Genomic DNA, 21117 nt, shown 5'->3' on the forward strand with positions numbered 1-21117 from the left:
TAGGCACCACAACAGTGAGGAAGAAACCTTTCTAGGCCAAAATCTTCAACAAGATGTAGCTGTCATCCTCATTGGCTCCAACCAGAACATCTTGTACAGTTCACAGTCAACTCCAATACCTTCCCACCACTAAGAAGCCCATCTTTTCCAGGGACTACACCTCCCCAGAAGTGGGGACATGACAGGTGCACAGTAAATCTCCCAGAATTCAACCACGCATGCTACAGTGCCAGGGAAAATGTGCCCACTAGTGCAGTATGGAAAGACTGTTGCAGAGCTAACTGAAACGTTCTCAGTGGAATTTGAGAACTGCCCCACAGAAGGAAATTTATTCTTGGTGCTGTAAACACGATCAAATCATCTGGCTACTAAAGTCTTAGGCCCTAGGGAGAATTTATGAGTACTGCTTTGTTAAAGAGACAAAACATAAAACTGCCTTCTAAATACTTGTGTTTTTATATTCATGTATGAGTAATCGTCTCAGTCTTGGTCAAAGAAGCTTCTTGTAGAGGGCAGTAGTTAACTCTGAGACTTATTAGCTATTTAAATAAGTCCCTGTGAGTGCTCAGCCAGAGGGAACATCTATATCTACCTCCCAATGAGCTCGTGGAACATACAGAAGAGAGCAGAAAGGGTGTAAGAGCTTCAGGCTGGAGTCGAGTGCATGTGGAATGCTGACTTCTAGACATGACTGTAGTGATGAGGTGAGCTGGCCACTTCCCACCACCCGGCTAGCTTTACCCGAAATAATTACACGGAAACTGTATTCATTTAAACTCTGCCTGGCCCATTAGTTTCAGCCTCTTATTGGCTAATTCTCACATCTTGCTTTAACCCATATTTAGTAATCTGTGTAGCACCACGAGGGGTGGCTTACCAGGAGAGATCTTAACCTGTGTCTGTCTCGGAGAGGAGAGGCATAGCGTCTGCCTGAAGCATCTGCCTGACTCTGCTTTCTTTCTCCCACAATTCTGTTCTGTCTACTCCGCCTACCTAATTTTCTGTCCTATTAAAGGGCCAAGGCAGTTTCTTTATTAACCAATGAAAGTAATACATAGACAGATGACCCTCCTCCATCACATGACATGGCTGTTGCACACATCAACTCCCTGGAACTACAGTTAACTGCACATGGACCTATACAGTATGAAGCCACTTAAAAATGCCAGTTTTTAAGAAACAGAAACAGCCGAAGTGTCCATAAAAGAAATGTGTCATACACACACACACACACACACACACACACACACACACACAAAAGACTATTATTCACCATAAAAAACAATGTAACTATTCTTTGTGACAACATACTTAAAACTGGAGATCACTATAATAACTGAACACAGCCAAGCAAAGAAAGACAAACATCTCATGATGTCATATGTGACATCTTTAAAATCTTTATCTCACAGAAGGTAAGAAGAGTAGAATACTGGTTCCCTGAGTCCCAGGAGCATAGGGAGAGAAGGGATGAGAAAAGGTTTAATTAATGTCTATTAAGGGCCATGAGAAAGACAGTTTGGTGTGCTACTGTCTCTCCCCACACCCCTCCTTCACTCTAAGCTAAGGTGCTAATGGCAGCTGATGGCTTCTGATGAAGGAGGAGTCATCCTTCTTTGAAGGGCAGGCCAATGACAGGCTGACCATGCTCCTTTGGACCCATGCACATATGAACTCATATGTCTACTAATTGTATTCTGTAGATGTTTTTACTGTTTTTAAACAAGGGCCATAGAGATGGCACGGTGGTTAAGAGCACTTCTTGTTCTTGCAGAAGACCTAGGTTTGGTTCCCAGCATCCACATGGCAGCTCACAACCATCTGTAACTCCAGTTTCAAGGCGTCCAACGCCCTCTCTCATATCCATGGGCATCAGGCATGTACATGATGAATATGATATATACATGTAGACAAAACACTCATGAACATAAAAATAAACTTTTAAAACTTTTTAACTCTGTCTCGAAAAACCAAAAAAAAAAAAACTTTAAAAACAACACAATGAAGACATGAAGCTGGGAAGGATGTAGTTGAACCTTTTCATTGAGACTGCTGGCTTCCCAATGATGACATGGAGACTTATTAATTATAAAAGCTTGCCTGATAGCTTAGGCTTGTTACTAACTAGCTCTTACAACTTAAACTATTTTTATCAATCTACTTTGCTTCGTGGCTTTATTACCTTTAATCTGTACTGTCCATGCTGCCTCCTCTCTGACAAGCTCGCAGCTCCCCACTTCTTCTTCCCAGCATCCTGTGTGACTGAAAATCCTACCTAGCTAGTGGTTATTTATTAAACCAATTACAATGGCACATCTTCATGGTATATAAAAAAGATTATTCCACAACAGAAGGAGATGTGTTAGGGAGAACTGGTAAAGAGGGAGTAGACGTGGATGTACTAAGATACACATGTATGAAATAGGGAGTAGAAGGTGGGTGAGACTGAGATTCACACGTATGAGATAGGGAGTACACATGCAAGTGTAAATGTTCTCTCGCACACCCACATGCACACTGCCCTCAATTCCTTTCCCACTACTGTAAAACCCAGAAAGGTGATTGCCAATCATTTTCTAACCACAGGTCATTCATGTGGAATAAATATATTCTCTACTTAGAGAGTGTCGGGAAAACCACCAGCATCACGTCTATAGAGAGAGACCCATCACATGTATGGGGTAAAAGTGAAGTTGTCCTCAGCTTCAACTAAAGTACTAGACAGATTACACTGGGCAGTTTATTTAAGTAAGAAAACTTTTATGAACTGGACAACACCTTATGCCAGCAAAGTGCTGAGAGCCTTCCCTAACAATGGGGAGACAGTGTACACAGAAATAATATACAAACACTTAATTGAATCATATCCTAAATATAAAACACAAACCTTACAATCCGGAAGATGATACTGGGTTAAAGTTAGATAATTTTGGACTTACAAATGGCTTTTTAAGTAAAACAGCAGTCATAACCTATAAGATAATTGATAAGCGGACCTTCATTGAATTTAAAATACTGTTACTCTATGAGAGACACTGTTAAAGAGGATGAAAGACTACTTCTGATATAGATGGTTACCAAAAAAAAATCTTTTTTAAAAGATAAGATCTTACAACATCTCCAGGCTAGTCGTGACCTGCTGATTCTCCTGCCTTACAGCAACCCAAATGCTAAAGCCATAGGCATGTAGCATCATGCTCAGCTGTAGGAAACTCTTAAAACTCAGTAAGAAACACAACTGAGTAAAAGCAGTCTGTCGGCCATTTACATAAAATGGTCTTCTGCCCTTCCAATCTCTCACCAGTAAAAATATCAAATTATGCCTATCAGTATAATTTCTTTTCTATTAGCCTACCAAAATAAAGAAAATCTAGGACAACGCATCCTGTTGGCAAGTCCATATTCATGCAAATAAGTGGATTCGATACAGTGAGAAGAAAAAAATCACTTCCTCACAGTAGAATCCCAGTTAAAAACTGTGCAGCCAGCCAGGCAGTGGTGGCACTCAGGAGGCAGAGGCAGAGGATCTCTGTGAGTTCAAGGTCAGACTGGTCTACAAAGAGAGTTCCAGGACAGCTAGGGATGCTACACAGAGAAACCCAGTCTCAAATAAATAAACACATACATACATAAAAATTAACATTAAAAAGAAGTGGGGGAGATGACAGACAGGGAATGGCCATTTGGAAAACACTGAAGTAACATCTGTTAGGCAAGAGTCAACCAGGAATGCTGGACAAAGTATAAAAGTATTTATAAAGTCATAAGCTTTATACCCCCACAAAATATTAACTACAAAAAGAAAAGCAGTAACTTACAGTGGAGAACCATAACAGAACTTCTGAAGCAAGGATCTGTCAGCATAATCAGTAGAGACGTGCTTACACTATGTTCCTCAGGGTTTCACAGTAAGAAGAGCTCGATATCAGCTCTAGGTTTTCTTCACCCGAAAGTGTACAACCGAGACTTCGTCCTGAGAAGATACAGAAAGGCTCAAGTTGAGAGACATTGTGCAAAGTAACTACCCACTACTTTGGTATAAGCGTTAAAGCCAAAGGAAACAAAATCAAGTTGTGCCAGGCCAGAGATCAAGGAAATGTGATAGCTGACAACAGGTACGGGATTGTGGACTGAGTCCAGAAAAGGCACAATGCTGGAGGGAAAGAGGTTTTCTCTGGGTCATAGATTTGTCAACAGCATCCTATCAAGGCTAATTCCTGGTTTTGATAATGGGTATAATTATGTGAGATATTTCCATTTAGAGAAGCCACATGGCAGATACAGGCAAACCTTTGGTACTGTTTATTTGCAAATATGTCTGTAATTCTGAGCTTACTTCAAAATAATACCTGAATAGCCATGTCTCCAGAACACACAGAAAGCTGGCATATGAGAAGATGTTCAACAACACATTCATTAGGAAACTGCAAATTAAGGTAAGGACTACTGTATACCTAACAGAATGGCCACATTCATCACCAGAACATGCCAAGAGAGTAGAACAACAGGAATGTAAAAACAGGACAGTTATTTTGAACAACAGTTGAGCAATTTACTTACAAAACTAAACATACTCTTAAAACCCAGCAATTATGCTCATTGGCCTTTTGTCAAATGGGCTGAAAGCACACATCCACACAGACCCCTGAGCAAGGATGATTTCAGCAGCTTGTTCTTAACTGTCCAAACTTGGAAGCACAAATGATGTCCTTCAGTGAGTGGGTGGTAAGCTGTGGTAGATGCTGAATTAAGCACAAAAAAATTAATTATGAAAAGACAGGAAAGAACTTTAGATGATATTACTAAAGCAAAAGAAGTCGATCTGAACACACTACATACTGTGTGATGCTAACTATATAAAGACCAATGGGTCATGTGGGGACGCAAATCAGTGGAAGACAGGCCAGCATGCATGAAGTGCTAGGTTCAACCCCTTCATTAGTAGCAGGAAAGGAACAAAAAACAATCCACCACCAACAAAAACATTTGTTCCCAAGGGTCAGTGGGGAAAGAGATGAACAGGCTAGGCAGAACGTTTAGGGCCAGGAGACTATTCTATATAAAGTTGGTTCTATCACTATGCAAACACAGACCACACAACACCAAGAACAAATCTTATTTAAATTATGGGTTAAGGGTGATAACGCACAGATGTAGTTTATTAACTGTATCAAAAGCATTATGCCAATGTGGAATGTAAGAGGCAGAGAAAGGCTGTTCAGGTGCAGGAAACACACAACTACTCGATTTTGCTGTGAAACTCCCACCACCCTAAAACCAAAAAATTGAAGTCTACTTTAAAACCCAGCATGGGACAGATGACCAGACCCAAAGGACAAAGCAGAACTAAGAGTCCAAGCTGGGACACTAGCATCTGTTAGGACCGGTAAGCAGACGTTCACCTTATCCTGGTCCTGACCTAACCCCTGCACGCAGCATGGCTGTATTTGAGAGCCTGGCCCACACTCCATGGACAACACTCACAGTTCACTTCTTTACGTTGCTGATCTCTGAAGTAAGCCTTCCTCAGCATCAAGCTCCACAGCTCTCTCACGGAAATGTCCGGACCTACATCAGTCCTGTCACAGATTTCGGTGACTTCCATGGGGAAGGATAACGATCAGATAAGCACGCAAAGAACAGGTGGATGACAAGACATTGAGGAGCCTGGAATCTTCCACAAAGCCACACCATTTCAGTAGCTAAGCACCATAGGAACAAGCTCTGCACAGCTCTACACGTTCTGAAAGGAACCCCAATGGCCAGAATCTGGTGTCCTTCGCTGTCTAAAATCAAAGATTCAGAAGAAAAAAAATGTATGTTAGTATGCTCATCTTACTGTCTATATACATCCTGGCTCCATGCCACTCCCATGAAAATGAAAAGTAGTTATAGGATCTGGCCTTTTCCGGCTCCCTCTCCTCAGCTGCCCAAGGAACTAGCTGGGGGCATCTCCATGGATACCTGGGAACCCCTCTAGAGTCAAGTCTCTTGACAACCCTAATATGGCTCCCTTAGTTAAGATATATATATATGCTTCCCTGCTCCCATATCCACCCTTCCTATATCCCAAGCATCCCATTCCCCCAAGCTCTCCCCATCACGCTTCACGCTTTTCTCTCCCCATCTCCCCTTGCCTCCATCCCACCCCACCCCCAAGTTCCCAATTTTTGCCCTGCAATCTTGTCTACTTCCAATATCCGGGAGGATAACTATATGTTTTTTCTTTGGGTTCACCTTCTTCTCAAGGATCACGAATTATAGGCTCGATGTCCTTTATTTATGGCTAGAAACCAATTATGAGTGAGTACATCCCATGTTCATCTTTTTGGGTCTGGGTTACCTCACTTAGAATAGTGTTTTCTATTTCCATCCATTTGCATGCAAAATTCAAGATGTCATTGTTTTTTATCGCTGAGTAGTATTCTAATATGTATATATTCCACAGTTTCTTCATCCATTCTTCCACTGAAGGGCATCTAGGTTGTTTCCAGGTTCTGGCTATTACAAATAATGCTGCTATGAACATAGTTGAACAAATGCTTTTGTAGTATGATTGGGCATCTCTTGGGTAAATTCCCAAGAGTGGAATTGCTGGGTCCTGGGGTATGTTGATCCCAAATTTCCTGAGAAACTGCCACACTGCTTTCCAAAGTGGTTGCACAAGTGTGCATTCCCACCAGCAATGGATGAGTGTACCCCTTACCCCACAACCTCTCCAGCAAAGGCTATCATTGGTGTTTTTGATTTTAGCCAATCTGACAGGTGTAAGATGGTATCTCAAAGTTGTTTTGATTTGCATTTCCCTGATAGCTAAGGAGGTTGAGCATGACCTTAAGTGTCTTTTGGCCATTTGAACTTCTTCTGTTGAGAATTCTCTGTTCAGTTCAGAGCCCCATTTTTTAGATGGGTTAATTAGCATTTTAAAGTCTAGTCTCTTGAGTTCTTTCATACTCATGAATATCTTGCATATCACCATAGAACCTTCACCTGGCGATGGATGGAGATAGAGACAGAGCCCCACATCGGAGAACCGGACTGAGCTCCCAAGGTCCTGATGAGGAGCAGAAAGAGGGAGAACATGAGAAAGTCAGCCAGTACCGTGAGGGGTGTGTTCACCCACTGAGACGGCGGGACAGAACTAACGGGAGATGACCAAGACCACTTGGAATGGGACTGATGGAACATGCAACCAAACCGGACTCTGAATGTGGCTGATGGTGGAGGCTGACTGGGAAACCAAGGACAATGGCGATGGGCTTGGACTCTAAAGCATGGACGGGCTCTGTGTGAGCCTTGTCAGTTTGGTTGAGCACCTTCCTGGACCTGGGGGGAGTTGGGAGGAACTTGGACTTAACATAGGGTAGGGAACCCTGTTGGCTCTTTGGCCTGGAGAGGGAGGGAGTGGGGGTATGGGTGGAAGGAAGGGGAGGGAAGGGGGAAGAGGAGATGGAAATTTTTAAAATATTAAATAAAAAAAGAAAATGAAAAGTAGTGATTTCATGCCCTTGCTCTCCAGAGCTCATTGCCAACAACCATTAAAAAAAAGCATTCACACATCACTAAGGACAATTTATTCTTTTATCTTTATTGATTAAAAATGAAGGAAACATGCAGTAAAATACCAAGTCAAGAGAAGAGGGGGAGGTAATATTTTACATCTTCCATCATGTAGCATGTCATAAGGAGGAACTTACATTTACTGGTACATCATTATTCTACCCTCCAAATTATTGAACAGTCTCAGCTGGCTCTAAGATTTGGTTCGCAAAAAGAAAAAAAAAAAAGCAAACAACAACAACAAAAAAGATTCCTTTAATCATTTAGAAAGACCATACATTTCACAAACAGCATTGGCACATACTATCTTGTGCTACAGTTAGTCCCTGCTCCAGGGACAAAGGTATCTTGAGGACCTAGTGACAGAGGTCCCCTGAAGCACTGCGCCTGGGAAGGAGAGAGATGGCTCCTGGTTCCACGCTGTCCCACCTCGGCAGTTTCCATTGACTGGTATCTCACATCACTGTGTAAGCCAGCAGAGGGATTCACCACACATCATGCAGAAGTAACACTGTCCTGGGTCTTGGTGCCTACTTCCTAATTTCCAGAAAAGCCAAGAATGAACTAAACAAGAAAGCCCAGGCCACTTTTACTGTCACGCCTGCCTCCCACAACAGGGCAACGGTGAAGATGGTCTGGAAAGCGTGAACAGGAGAGGGCGGCTGCTTACTTCCAGTCTGGCACTGGATGGCCTCCAAGTCAAAAGCTACACAGAGTGAAGTTACACCTTCCTTCTTGAGCTCTTAAGTGAATTAAGACAGGTTGCTGAAACCAAAAGATTCTACAGAAAGCCATTAGTCTTGTGCCAAAGATGACACTGTCTGTTTCCTATACCTAAACCCCATCTCCCTGTCCTTGCTTCCTCATTAACCTACCTCTATTAAGGATTTGGGGGGAGGGAGAGAGGGAGGGAGGGAGTGGGAGAGGGAGAGGAGAAAGGGGGAGGGAGAGAGGGAGAGAGGGAGGGAGAGAGGAGGGAGGGAGGGAGGGAGGGAGGGAGGGAGAGAGAGAAGGGGGAAGGGGAAGGACTCTGGCATCTAATTTGTTCTCCTGACTTCTCAAACCCATCTCTTCCTCTCCAACATCCCTTTCCCAACATGCCTTTGCACTCATTAACAGGTGAGAAAGGTCCATGCCTGAAACATAAGGCGACACGAGCCAGACACGGGGAAAGCTTTCCGCTGTGCTCCAAGGGAAAACTCAGTAAGAGCTGCTTGCATGAACGATGCTATGGTCTGACCCTCAGAACTAAGTGGGGCTGGGTGGGAACACATTAGGGACCTCATCTTGTTGAGCAGAACAATGGCAGGTGCAAGGAATTCCACAAAAGGCAACTAACTATTCCCTTTCTAGGGCCCATGGCCCATTTTCGTGTGTCTCTTTAAGGCCAGGCTGACTATTCCATTGTTATACAAAATTTGGTTAACTTGGTAGGCTTACTAGCAATTAGACAAATGCTATTAAACAGTAGGAAAAAAGAAAAACTAACCCCATTGATTATTCACATATTGCATTGAGTGTTTTTTTAAAATTAAAGAATAATTTACATAATTTCTGTAGAAAATCAAATTAACACTGTGTACTCATAAAACCTAAAGGTCACGGCACGTGTGGTTTCATGTTCCATGTTGGGAATGAAGAGCCCCTCCAAGGAGTCAGTGCAGGAGAGGAGCAGAAGGCAGGCCTCTAACCCAGGCTGAGTCTCCTTTATTGCTGTGAAAATCTCAGCTGTGTACACCCATTTCCTCATGACGTAGAGGCCTAGCAAATCTGTCTTCACAGGAGGATCAAGGATCAGTTTTTCTTCAGTTTAATTTTTTAAAAATTGAAAACACTTTCCCAATGCTATGACTTATGAGTTCCTTTTCTTGTTCAAAAACTGCCTCTGGCAAGATAAGAGTTATAAGCCATTGCTTGATGTTTTCTGCAAAAACAATCCACAGTTCCACTTTGAAGGAGCAGATGGCTGAAGTCTGACTGCTGTCAGATGTTTTGCACCAGCTGAAGTTAAGGCTAGCAACCCTTTCTGGAGGGAGCAATGAAGGGGGTGCCTGAGAACAGCTTCAGCAAAACACGCAGAGAGACACCATGAACACAACAGACAAGAGTTTAGGCTGCCTCCATCTGAGGCTGTGCTTTTTCCTAACAAAGGTTGCTAGAATTCTCATCAGGTACAAAGAAAAAACACTAATTAAATTCTCTGGGCTCCAGCTGGAACAATCAACTTTTAATTGCTACTTCAGTGTTAAAGAGCTATCCCAAGATGCTCAAGTCCCAGCAGGTGTGGGAGAACAGGCAAGATGAGGATGCCCAATGCAGCTCTACTATCCACTTGGGCCATCGCTGTAGTAAGGCAAGAATGAGCTGAGAGATTTCCATCCTGGGCCCTGAGGCACGCTGGCTGCTCTCAGATGGAGGAAGAGAGGGGACATGAGCATCTTATCTACTAACGGAACTCTCTGAGGAGATGCTGGCCACTGGTAAACCAACTTTTCTTTCCTTAAGGGAAAAGGGGTGGGGAGGATGGCAAGAAGAACATAAATAAAAAACTCTAAAGCTCCAAGCCGGGAAGTTTGTTGCTGGGTTCTTTGGCAGTTGTAGGTCCAGGCCAACAGAAGCAACAGATATGCATGTGTGGCACCTCCTTAGGCTGACTCTTCCAGGACTGTAGTTTAGCTGATGCTGAGCTGGGCAAATCCTATTAGTTTGCCATCATCAGGAATATCTGAACCTTCAACACCGGATGCCTGAGAATCAAACAAAATGATATGGTGTAGCAATTTATAAATAAAATTTCAGGTAGCAATAAAAATTGATAAGGATTGCAGAAAGGAAGATAGTAGGTGAAAGGTCTCTGGGATATAAACAGAGGACTAATTTCTTCAAGAAATGATAGGGGCTGTTGGGACAACTGGAGTCAAACAGCTTTATAATTTTTCCTGAGAGAAGTTAAGAGGTCTGGGTTGTAAGCTTCTGAGAGGGAGAAAGTAAGGCCACTGAAATTCAGGCAGGGGTCTTGGAAAGAGTAAAAGAGAGATCAGCATCTTCTAAGTCTTGGCATTCAGGGACTAGAAAGGCTAGTCTACAGACATGTAATGGGGGTGAGTACCAGTTTGAAAGTGACAGATCGATTTGACTGAGGTTCTTCCACAATTTTCTGCAAATTAGCTGCCACTGTAATCATAAAAACAAACAAAATGAATGAGCAGATACATAAATACATTTTAAATAATATTTTAAAATCTTAATATGGTGGTTAAGAATCTTCGATGTGCAATCAAAATGGAAGAAAAAGGCCAGTCATTATCCAAATCAAAGCTATTATGGAACTCCAGACTGAATAAATAAATTCTGAATCATTGTTAAATTAACTGTCTTTAAAATGTATCAGCTACCCTTTTTCAGACAGTTTATTAAAAGGTATGCCTTATGTTAACAGAAAGTCTGTGACTAGGAATCAACCAAGTATAGCCTGAGACCTGTTTTTGTTCTATCTATAAATCAGAATGATTTTCAAATGATAAGCTATAAAACCCAACTGGGAGATGTACACCTGTCTGTCACCCTAGCACTGTGTTCCATGTCTGCTCAGGTTACAGAGAAAGACCCTGTACCCCAAACAATGAAAAACCACACAACTATACAAGGTTCACAAAGCCTAAACTACCCATTAGTTAGTGTTTCATAGCAAAATGCTGGCAGCCCGACTATCCTAGCAACTGTGGCCTGTCTTCACTTTGTATTTCTAGGATTCAATCTCTATCCTCCTCACATCTGTGTCCTGCAAAGATTAGTTACGCCAACATACCAGAAATGAAGAACCATTAACTTACAAACTTGTGAGTTTCCTGTCATTTCTACAAGTGTCCCAGAGACATCTACTGCTCTCGGGGGTCTGACGTAGGACAGATTTTTACTTTTTTGCTCTGGTATGGAACTGTTCTTGATACTGTAATTTTAGTGAAGCCAAGACTATCTCAAGAAGCATCAGAACTGCTCACTGGAAGCTGGGTTTCTAGGTACCATGTATACAAGATGACATGAGGGCTAAGGCCAGGAAGTAATATGCTTACCTATGACTAAGTCCCTTCCATCGACGAGGCCAGCAGAAATGAGCTCCTGAGAGACACCCTCTGCTGTGTCTGCAAGGACAAGGAACACATGCTGTATTTCTCATGTACATGTGTCACTGTAACTTTCTCTTTCTTTCTTTCTTTCTTTCTTTCTTCCTTCCTTCCTTCCTTCCTTCCTTCCTTCCTTCCTTCCTTCCTTCCTTCCTTCCTTCCTTCCTTCCTTCCTTCCTTCCTTTCTTTCTTTCTTTCTTTCTTTCTTTCTTTCTTTCTTTGCTTTTGGTTTTTTGAGACAGGCTTTCTCTTTACCTTTGACTCTGTCCTGGAACTAGCCTTGTAGACCAGGCTGGCCTCAAACTCACAGAGATGCGCCTGCCTCTGCCTCCCAGTGCTGGGATTAAAGGCGTGTGCCACCAGTGCCCAGCATCACTGTAACTCTCAGGCGTCAGCACCAGCTACTAAATCTGCAGAATAAAGAATGCAGGTGGAGGCTGTCCTTGACTCTTAAGTGAGAATTTACATAGGTTTGGCTAGGAAGCAGAATCCATATGAACTACATGGCAAATATCAACTCAAGGAAGAGATGAATTTCTAAACTGTATAATGTAGAGCTCACACCCATATCAGAAAAGCACATACAGTGATGACCAAACATCCTATGCTAAATATAACTTTGGACTTGAGCTTTGGAGTTTTCAGACATAAAATTCGGTGCCAGCAATATGAAAATTTTATTCTCAAAACTTGAGAAAATACTTTAGAATCTTTTCTGATAATCATAAAAGTTAAAATTATTATCAGTATTCTGGCCATTTGTTTTCTTACCTACTCATGCAAGGCAATACAATGTAAGTGATAGGTATAGCCAGAAACCAAGTAGATAAAGCAAAGTATCTCAATGTAATTTCATCTTTAGGCTGGGCGTGCTGGCATGAACCTTTAATCACATCGCCCTGGAGGCAGAGGGAGGTAGATCTCTATGAATTCCAGGACACACAAGACTACAACACTACACAATGGGGCCCTGTCTTAAATATGCAAACAAACCAACCAAATTCATCTTTAACTGATGAGATATTAAAATCTTGCTGAGGAACAAGAGAACTAATGCAGAGTCAGTATACACAAATTTATACAATGACTAACAATTAAAATTCTTAGAACTATCCCTAAAACATTACCACACACCCTCTATGTATTTGCACTCATTCTCCTTAAAGAAGGAACATTAACTGTGGAATCTAGCAACAGACATTTGCTGTCTGCTCCTCAACTCAGAAGCCTGAGTTAACAAGTCAAGAAAACAGAAGGCATGTTGCAGAGTGAGTTCAGTTAGAAACAGTACTGTGACAAGGTTCAGCTTCTGCATGGGAAAGAGAGCCTGGAGCATGACTCTTGTTCACTATCAGAGAGAAGAAGCATGAACAATGATAAGAAGGAGGACTCTGGACTCTCAAAGAACTTAAACTAAATGAACCTCAACGCCTCGTTCTAGTGATGAACAAGTTATTCTGCCTTCTTTTAACCCTAGAGTTCATCCTCTGTTAAATGGGAATCATTTTTCCTTAGGTGGATGTCTTAAAACGGAATGAAATAATGTTAAGGCCATGCATGACCAACAGTGATATTAGCCAGTGGGTTTACGTTCATTACTGTACATCTTATTACAGTCAGTCTCCACGTGAAACAACTAGTAAACCCATGGAGTTTTTCTTCATGCATATTTCCCAAAACCTAAACCAGAAAATTTTACCATCATTTAAAAACAAATCTAAATGACAAAAACTTTAGACCTAACTAAGCAGCAAATTATTAGTCATTGTGGTTCTTGACCATTTTTATTTAATAATACTCACCTCTCCCAGGAGTGAATTCAAATCGAATATCATTTAGTTCCTTTTTGGAATTTCTATGAAAGAAAACAGAATAACGAAAATAAGAATTTCTGGATTTATGCAGAATTTATTATAGTCTGCCAATATATGTGTGTGTGTGTGCATAACTTATGTGTATATATGTATGTACTATGAGAGCCAAAGTTACATTTTAAGTTTTAATTAATATGCCTAAGAGATCCATGAAACAAAAATGCCTCTGATCTGTAGGCCTTTTCCCAAGGACCAATAGTTCCTGAAATGCTGGAAGTACATGGGCAGAAACTATGTCAGGATGTACCCTTGCCCCTGATTGGATATAAGAGGTATAAAGGCAGGAAGTATGTTAGAATGTATGCTTGCATGTGATTGGAACTCACCTCATGGGGAAATGCAGTGAATTATGGGTTTTGTCTTTTTAAGCCCCTGCAAAACGTGACTTGGGGCCATTTTCTGGGAAATCAGAGATGGACCTGGCCAGAGTCCCTCAACCTGATAAGTATTTAATTAAAGCTTGTTTCAAATTTGACTCTAAACTGTGGTAGTGGCCTTATTCTCAACCAGTGGGATTAACGGTATGTGTCTTTATATGCATGCATGTATGTATATATGTGTGTGTGTGTTATGTATTTGTATGTGAGTGTATATGTATATACAGAGAGATTATTCTGTTCACACAGATCATACACTTTGTCCTGATGTGCTCACTCTACAGGGCTCTGAGCTAACACTTAGCAGTATCATCAAATTACCTTCTATACCTTTGAGTTTATTACCCGCCTACTGATGAATAGAAGAATCTCTTATCTGAGGATACTCATGCCCATTCCAGCCCTTATTCCCCACTAAGATAATGTTATGATCTGAATTAGACCCATAAAGATATTGTGTTGGAATGTTAATCCCTAATGCAGTATTGAGAGGCTATAGGCTAATTTAAGGATAGCTAGTTAGTTTTTCATTTGTTTGGTTTGGTTTTGTTCAAGACAGGGTTTCTCTGTATAGCTTTGGAGCCTTTCCAGGAACTCCCACTTTGTAGACCAGGTTAGTCCTGAACTCACAGATATCTGCCTGCCTCTGCCTCCTGAGTGCTGGGATTAAAGGCGTGCGCCTTTGCTCGGCACAAAGATAGTTTTTAAATGGGACCTGAGATGGTCAGGATTTGAACAGGCAGAGAGGGTAGGGGAAGGAATTGGGGCCATCCTGGAAGCAGTTAATATGACTCAGAAACTCATTGCAACTGGTGAAACACAGATGTTAACATTCAATGTGCTGAGAACTGAAACTATCCAGGGTCCCCAGAAATCCTAGTTAAGGTAGAGAAATCAACACAATGTCTTAACGGTATACATGACACATCTCTGTTGGAAGCACAATCCTATGCAGTTACTCTTAGTCCCAACTATTATAGCATCTACAGAGTACTCAGAAAGCAGCAAGTGCCTACTGACCTTAATCTCAGCACAAGACTGATAGGGACCTTGGTCTCCTGGGAGCAGTCTCCTGAAGACTGAGCCTGAAATGCATTGACAATATAAAGTCACTGAAAGGAACATTAGCAAAGGGTCATCTATGACAGACACACTAACTTTCTCTCTAGCCCAAATCCTTCTAGTCCCTAAGACATCCCCTGCTGTGGGAGGGCACCAACTCCAAAGAAGAAATAAAAGGCAACTATCAGCCATGTCAAACACAATCAGAAAGTTATTCCCAAAGAAAAGCCTAAACTAGCTGTCCTCCAAGACTCAATTTAACCCAAGTCCCAGGGGTTTTGTGGATAAAGTAAATCTTTCTGAAAACCTTATACTACCCTTTGCTTGCTGGAGGACATACACTCTATCTGTGTATGAAATTAACCCAATCTTTCTGTCAGTTTTCCTAAGACACCTGTATTTTCCCCACATGACAGACAGGAAGGGAAGTTCTCAGAGCAGTGGTCTCCAGAGACTGCCCATGAGATGGTGATATACTCAAGCACAAAAGGGAACATCAGAATTCCCATGTCTTTTCTCACCTAGCATGAGGGGGCAATTCTAATAATTAATAAAGGAACTGACACTGAAACTCTTACTTCAGCCAAGTGGCAATAAGACTCCATGATACAGAGTATCAGAGGTTTCCAGAGAGGAGCCATAGTTACATAGCATACAGGGATTCCCAGTGAAGCCACTATCACCCAAACACTTCTGCTATACTGCAATTTAAGGACAACTCTGTGTACTTAATTAAAATTTTACAAATTTTAATAAAATCAACTCACAAAATAGACAAATACCTTAAATAGAATAATTCTGAAAACACAGAGTCTGAAAAAGAAGTATTAATGAGTGTAAGTGAACAAAAAGGAAAGATGGCTAACTCTCAAAGATCATTAATGAAGAACTGACAATATTAGCCAAATTTTTGTACTTTGTATGTTTTCATGATTAACTTATTTTGCTGCTTAAAGACCTATGCAATTCTTATAGAACTCTTTTATCTGTACCTGTAAAACTATTAAGACAGAATTCTCCCTTGTTCTAAACCAAAATTACAACTTCAGAGTTCACAGGCTGCACTGATTTTTTTTCATCTGCCCACAAAGTGACAGATCATGAACGTATACCCCAGTGTACCTGTGCTGTTTTTGCTGGCTCTGCAGGGGGCAGGAGAGAGACTTGATCAGGCTGTGTAGGCATCTGGCTAGCTGGCTGAGGTAGATGAGCAGAAATCTGTTCTGGAACTTGGAGCAGAGTACCCATGGGGTCAGCTGCTGAGAAGAGCTGTGGCAAACACGCAGGACTGTTAGGTAGCAGGAGGTGGTCACAACATCTGGGTGGGCTCACAGACACACTCACAGTCCTGTCTTCACACTCACTTACTACCATGTCTCTGCACCGTGTACTACATACAAGTCAGGATTGCTAAGCATTCTAAAATCTTTTTGATTTGGGGTTTTTAGAAGAGGGTGTTTTGTTGCTTTATTAAACAGGCTGGTCTGGAACTTGCTAAGGTCAAGGCTTCCCAACGCTCGGATTATAGATGTGTGTCATCACACCTGGTCTAGCAGTGGTCTGAAATATAATGGTAAAGCCTTTAGAAGATGAACCCTGTAGGAGGGGAGTGGGCTGTCTTAACGACAGTCTAGACTCTGTAGCTACGCCATCTCTTCTGCACATTTCCACGTCATGCAACTTGTCATGTCATGGTACAGTCTGAGCCTCACAAGAGGCCAAGCAGAGGCAGCCACCACAACTATGAAATTTGGCTTCTAAAATTGTGACCCTAGAGAAAAAAAAAAAAATAAGAGAAAAGACAACATCTTCTAGGGAGCTGGAGAGATGGCTCAGAGGTTAAGAGCACTGCCTGCTCTTCCAAAGGTCCTGAGTTCAATTCCCAGCAACCACATGGTGGCTCACAACCATCTGTAATGAGGTCTGGTGCCCTCTTCTGGCCAGCAGGTGTACACACAGACAGAATATTGTATCCATAATAAATAAATAAATATTTTTTAAAAAAAGACAACATCTTCTAGAAACGGTGCTGGGGAAAGCTGGATCCCCATGTGCAGAAGAATGAAATGCTACCTGTGTCTATCTCCCTGCACAAAAATTAGATGCAAGTGGATCAAAGACCTCGATTAAAAACCTGAAACACGGCTGGGCGGTGGTGGCGCACGCCTTTAATCCCAGCACTCGGGAGGCAGAGGCAGGCGGATCTCTGTGAGTTCGAGGCCAGCCTGGTCTACAAGAGCTAGTTCCAGGACAGGCTCCAAAGCTACAGAGAAACCCTGTCTTGAAACCCCTCCCCCCTCAAAAAAAACCAACCTGAAACACTAAAATTTCAAGAAGAAAATACAGGCCATATGCTATAAGAACTTTATGAATAAGACTCCATTTGCCCAGGAAGCAAAGCCAACAACTGACAGCTAAGAACTATAACTTTTTTTACAGCTGAGGACAGTCAACCAAGTGAAGTCAACCAAGTGAAGAAGTCCACAGAATGGGAATCTTTGACAGCTATATAAATGACAGAGGATTAATAACCAAAATATACAACTCAAAAGACAAAGAATCAAGGAAACAAATGACCCAATTAAAAAAAGTAGTCTAAGGATCTAAATCGAGAATTTTCAACAGAAGAAATAAAAATGGCCTAAAAACACCTCAAAATGTGTTCACCATCCTAAGCAATTAGAGAAACACAAATTAAAACACCCCAGCCAGAATGGCTTAGATCAACAAAACAACTGATAGGAAATACTGGCAAGGTCATGAAAAGGGGTTAGTAGGAAACTAAAAGTAAATAAATCATGATTCAGCCATGCCACTCCTGAGATATGCCCGAAGGACTTGATAACCTACCCCACAGACACTTGCTCAGCAATGTTCACGGCTGCTCTATTCACAACAGCCAGGAAATGAAAACAACTCACATGCACTGCGACAGATGAAAGGACAATGAAAATATGGATCATATATACCACAGGGAACTTATCCAGTTGTAGTAAAGAAAATGAAATCATGAACTTCGGAGATAAAAGGAGAGACCTAAAAAAGATTATACTGAGGAAAGCCAGACCCAGAAAAACCAATGCTTCATGTTCTCTCATCTGAGGATCCACAGAAGTAAAGAGAGGACCACAGATGTGGGCGGGGGAGAGGAACAGCAGGAAACGGGTGCTATGAGGTAGGAAAGGTCTAGCAAGAAGGTTCCCAATGGGAAGGGAGAAGGAGAGTAAATCAGAAGAAGGAAGGACAAAAGAGAAAAGACACCAGGGCTGTTTGACAAGGCCTCACGGAATATTATTTTATATTGATCTAATATTATACACAACACATATCAAAGGAAGGAGGCCAAAGCAATACAAAGCCAGACAGGCTACACCGTGAGATCTTGTCTAAAGGGTAGAGGATAGGAAGCTTTGTACCTAACATATTTGCTTCAATCTGTATGCTTCAAATATTTAATACATTTTAAGTAGGTAATCTGGAGGGAAAACAGATATTGATTATCAAGTAAGCTAAACACTTTAAATTAGCAACTGGGAAAAATATAAATGTAGCAGACAATTTCAGTACTGAAAGAAAAGTCAACAGACAATGATAGAGGCCTACTTTTGACAGAAAATAATTGATAAATAGGTAGGCAAACAGACAGACAAGCAGGCAGACAAGTCTGTCTCTGTCTCTCTGTCTCTCTCTGTCTCTCTGTCTCTCTCTGTCTCTCTCTCTCTCTCTGTCTCTCTCTCTCTCTCTCTCTCTAACATTGCATGTAAGTAAAATAAAGGAAGTGGGCTGGAGAGATGACCCAGTGTTTGATAAGAAGGCTTGCTGCTCTTACAGAGTTCTCAGCACCCACATCAGACAAATTAACAACTGCCTGTAACGTCAGTCCCAGGAATCTGATGCCATTCCCTGCCTTCAGTGAGCACCCACATACATGTGCCCCTACACACATAAAGATAGATAGATAGATAGATAGATAGATAGATAGATAGATAGATAGATAGATAGATAGATGATAGATAGATAGATAGATAGATAGGTAGGTAGGTAGGTAGATAGGTAGGTAGATAGGTAGATAGAGATGATAGATACACAGACAGACAGATACACACACACATACACAAAAAAATTAAAATTAAAGAACAAAACAAAACAAGGAGACCAGAAATGAAACTTTTATGCTCATTAACTGAATGGTAAAAAGATAGCATTGGTTTTAGATTTTGACAGAAAAATGATGTAGGAGGTCCTTCTGTATTTGTGTTGCTTTTGTTGGTTGAATAAAGAAACTGCCTTGGCCTTTTGATACGGTAGAACTCAGGTAGGCGGGGAAGACAGAACAGAATTCTGGGAAGAAGAGAAGAGTCAGGCAGATGCCATGGCTCTCCTGCCCGAGATGGACATAGTTTAGAATCTTGCCAGTAAGCCACAATCATGTGGTGATACACAGATTTAATAGAAATGAGTTAATCAAGATGTGAGAGTTAGCCAATAAGAGGCTAGAGATAATGGGCCAGGCAGTAATTTCATTAATACAATTTCTGTGTGGTTATTTGGGGGGTTAAGCTAGCCGGGCGGGACAGAACAAGGAGCCCACACTTCTTACAACAGAAAATAGAGCTTGAATTTTAGTTCTGAATAAGTTCATGTAACTATTAGTAGAATTTCAAAGTCAGCTTCCACATTATATGCAGATATGATTATTTAACAATAAAGACCAAAAGGACAGAGGAAAACAAAGAAGTAAAACAGGAAGAGATAGGGCTGCAGCCCAACCTCGTGTGCACAGAGCCCTAAGTTTGAATACTAACACTACATAAAACCAAACACGGTGGAACAAGCCTATAATGCTCTTCCTGAAGAGGTCAGCCACGGCTTCTTAGTGAGTTAGAAGCCACACTGGAGTATATGAGATCCTGTCACCAAAGCAAAGCAGGAATCATTAAAGCAATATGAAAAAAAACTGAAATCTCATTACACTGTTGATAGTGATTTTTAAAAAAATGGCAGCACTAGAGAAAAGAATACAGCTATTTGTCACAAACCTAAACAGCGCAGTGGCACAGACTTGTAACACTAGTGCTTAGGACACCGAGGCAGTAGGACTGTGCGTCTGAAGCAGGCCTGGACTACAAGGTAATACCTTGCCTCAAACCAAACAAGTTGAAAATATAAACAGAATTACCAAAATTCAGCAATTCCACTTTTAGCTATATGGTTCAGAGAACTGAGAACAGCTATTACACACTCACGTTCGTTGCAACATTTTCTCTAATTGCCAAAAGACAGCAGCACTTCAACTGTTGTTTGGCAGATGAACAAAGAAAATATACTACACCTACATATCATGCGTGTAGGCTTAAAAATCAGGAAGACATTCTGAGATGCTACAACATGGACAAACCTTAAAGACACTGTGTGAGAAAAGAACAAATATTATGACTCCACTAACAGGAAGTATGTAAAATAATCAAGTTCATAGAGAAAAAAAATTGTCAGGAGCTAGAGGTGAGAGAAAATTCAATGAATAATAGAGTTTTAGCATGGAAAGGTGAAAAGTTCTTGCGACAGATGTGGTAACGGTTGCAATGAAGAAAGAATGTACTCAATGTCACCAAACTGAAAATGACTGTAACTGTGAATTTTATATTAACTTTATCACAATTAAATTTAAAAAATGTAAATAGCATGAAAACATGGGTATAGAAGAACTCACATGGAGATGCTTTTAAGGAAAGAAAATGAGAAGACTAAACAGAAAAACTCGGGATAATCTGTAAAATATATTCCCATTTTTGAGAAGCTAATCAATGCAAGTTAAATCAGAAGCAACAGCTACAAACTTTCAGTAGCTGAAAGCAATTAAAGGTGTTTCTTCTATCCAGTTCAAGTCTACCTGAGCAGCACAAGCTATTAAGCGTGGTATCACTGTTACACAGAAATGCAGTTAATAGTGGCAAGGGTTAAAAATAAGGACCTACAGAGTGACCCCTACTTCTGCTTTGTAAGAGGAAAGGTCTTATGTGTTCCAGGCTAGCTGTGGACACATAATGTGGCCAAGAATGACCTTGAACTTTTTTGTTGTTGTGTTCAAGACAGGATTTCTCTGTGTAACAGTCCAATATG

General features: G+C 41.3%; 1 protein-coding gene across 1 annotated transcript in view; it reads right to left on the reverse strand.

Annotated features, from left to right (window-relative positions):
- Positions 1-7563: 7563 nt before the first annotated feature.
- Oxsr1 (oxidative stress responsive kinase 1) overlaps positions 7564-21117 on the reverse strand; it is an 87106-nt gene continuing 73552 nt past the window's right edge. Inside the window, 6 exon segments of the mRNA XM_038323289.2 lie at positions 7564-10307; positions 10670-10734; positions 11634-11702; positions 13487-13539; positions 14956-15020; positions 16120-16266. Of these exon segments, the coding sequence (XP_038179217.1) occupies positions 10233-10307; positions 10670-10734; positions 11634-11702; positions 13487-13539; positions 14956-15020; positions 16120-16266 (474 nt within the window). The 3' untranslated portion in view covers positions 7564-10232.

The sequence above is a fragment of the Arvicola amphibius genome, chromosome 3, assembly GCF_903992535.2.
Source record: "Arvicola amphibius chromosome 3, mArvAmp1.2, whole genome shotgun sequence".
Classification (NCBI taxonomy): domain Eukaryota; kingdom Metazoa; phylum Chordata; class Mammalia; order Rodentia; family Cricetidae; genus Arvicola; species Arvicola amphibius.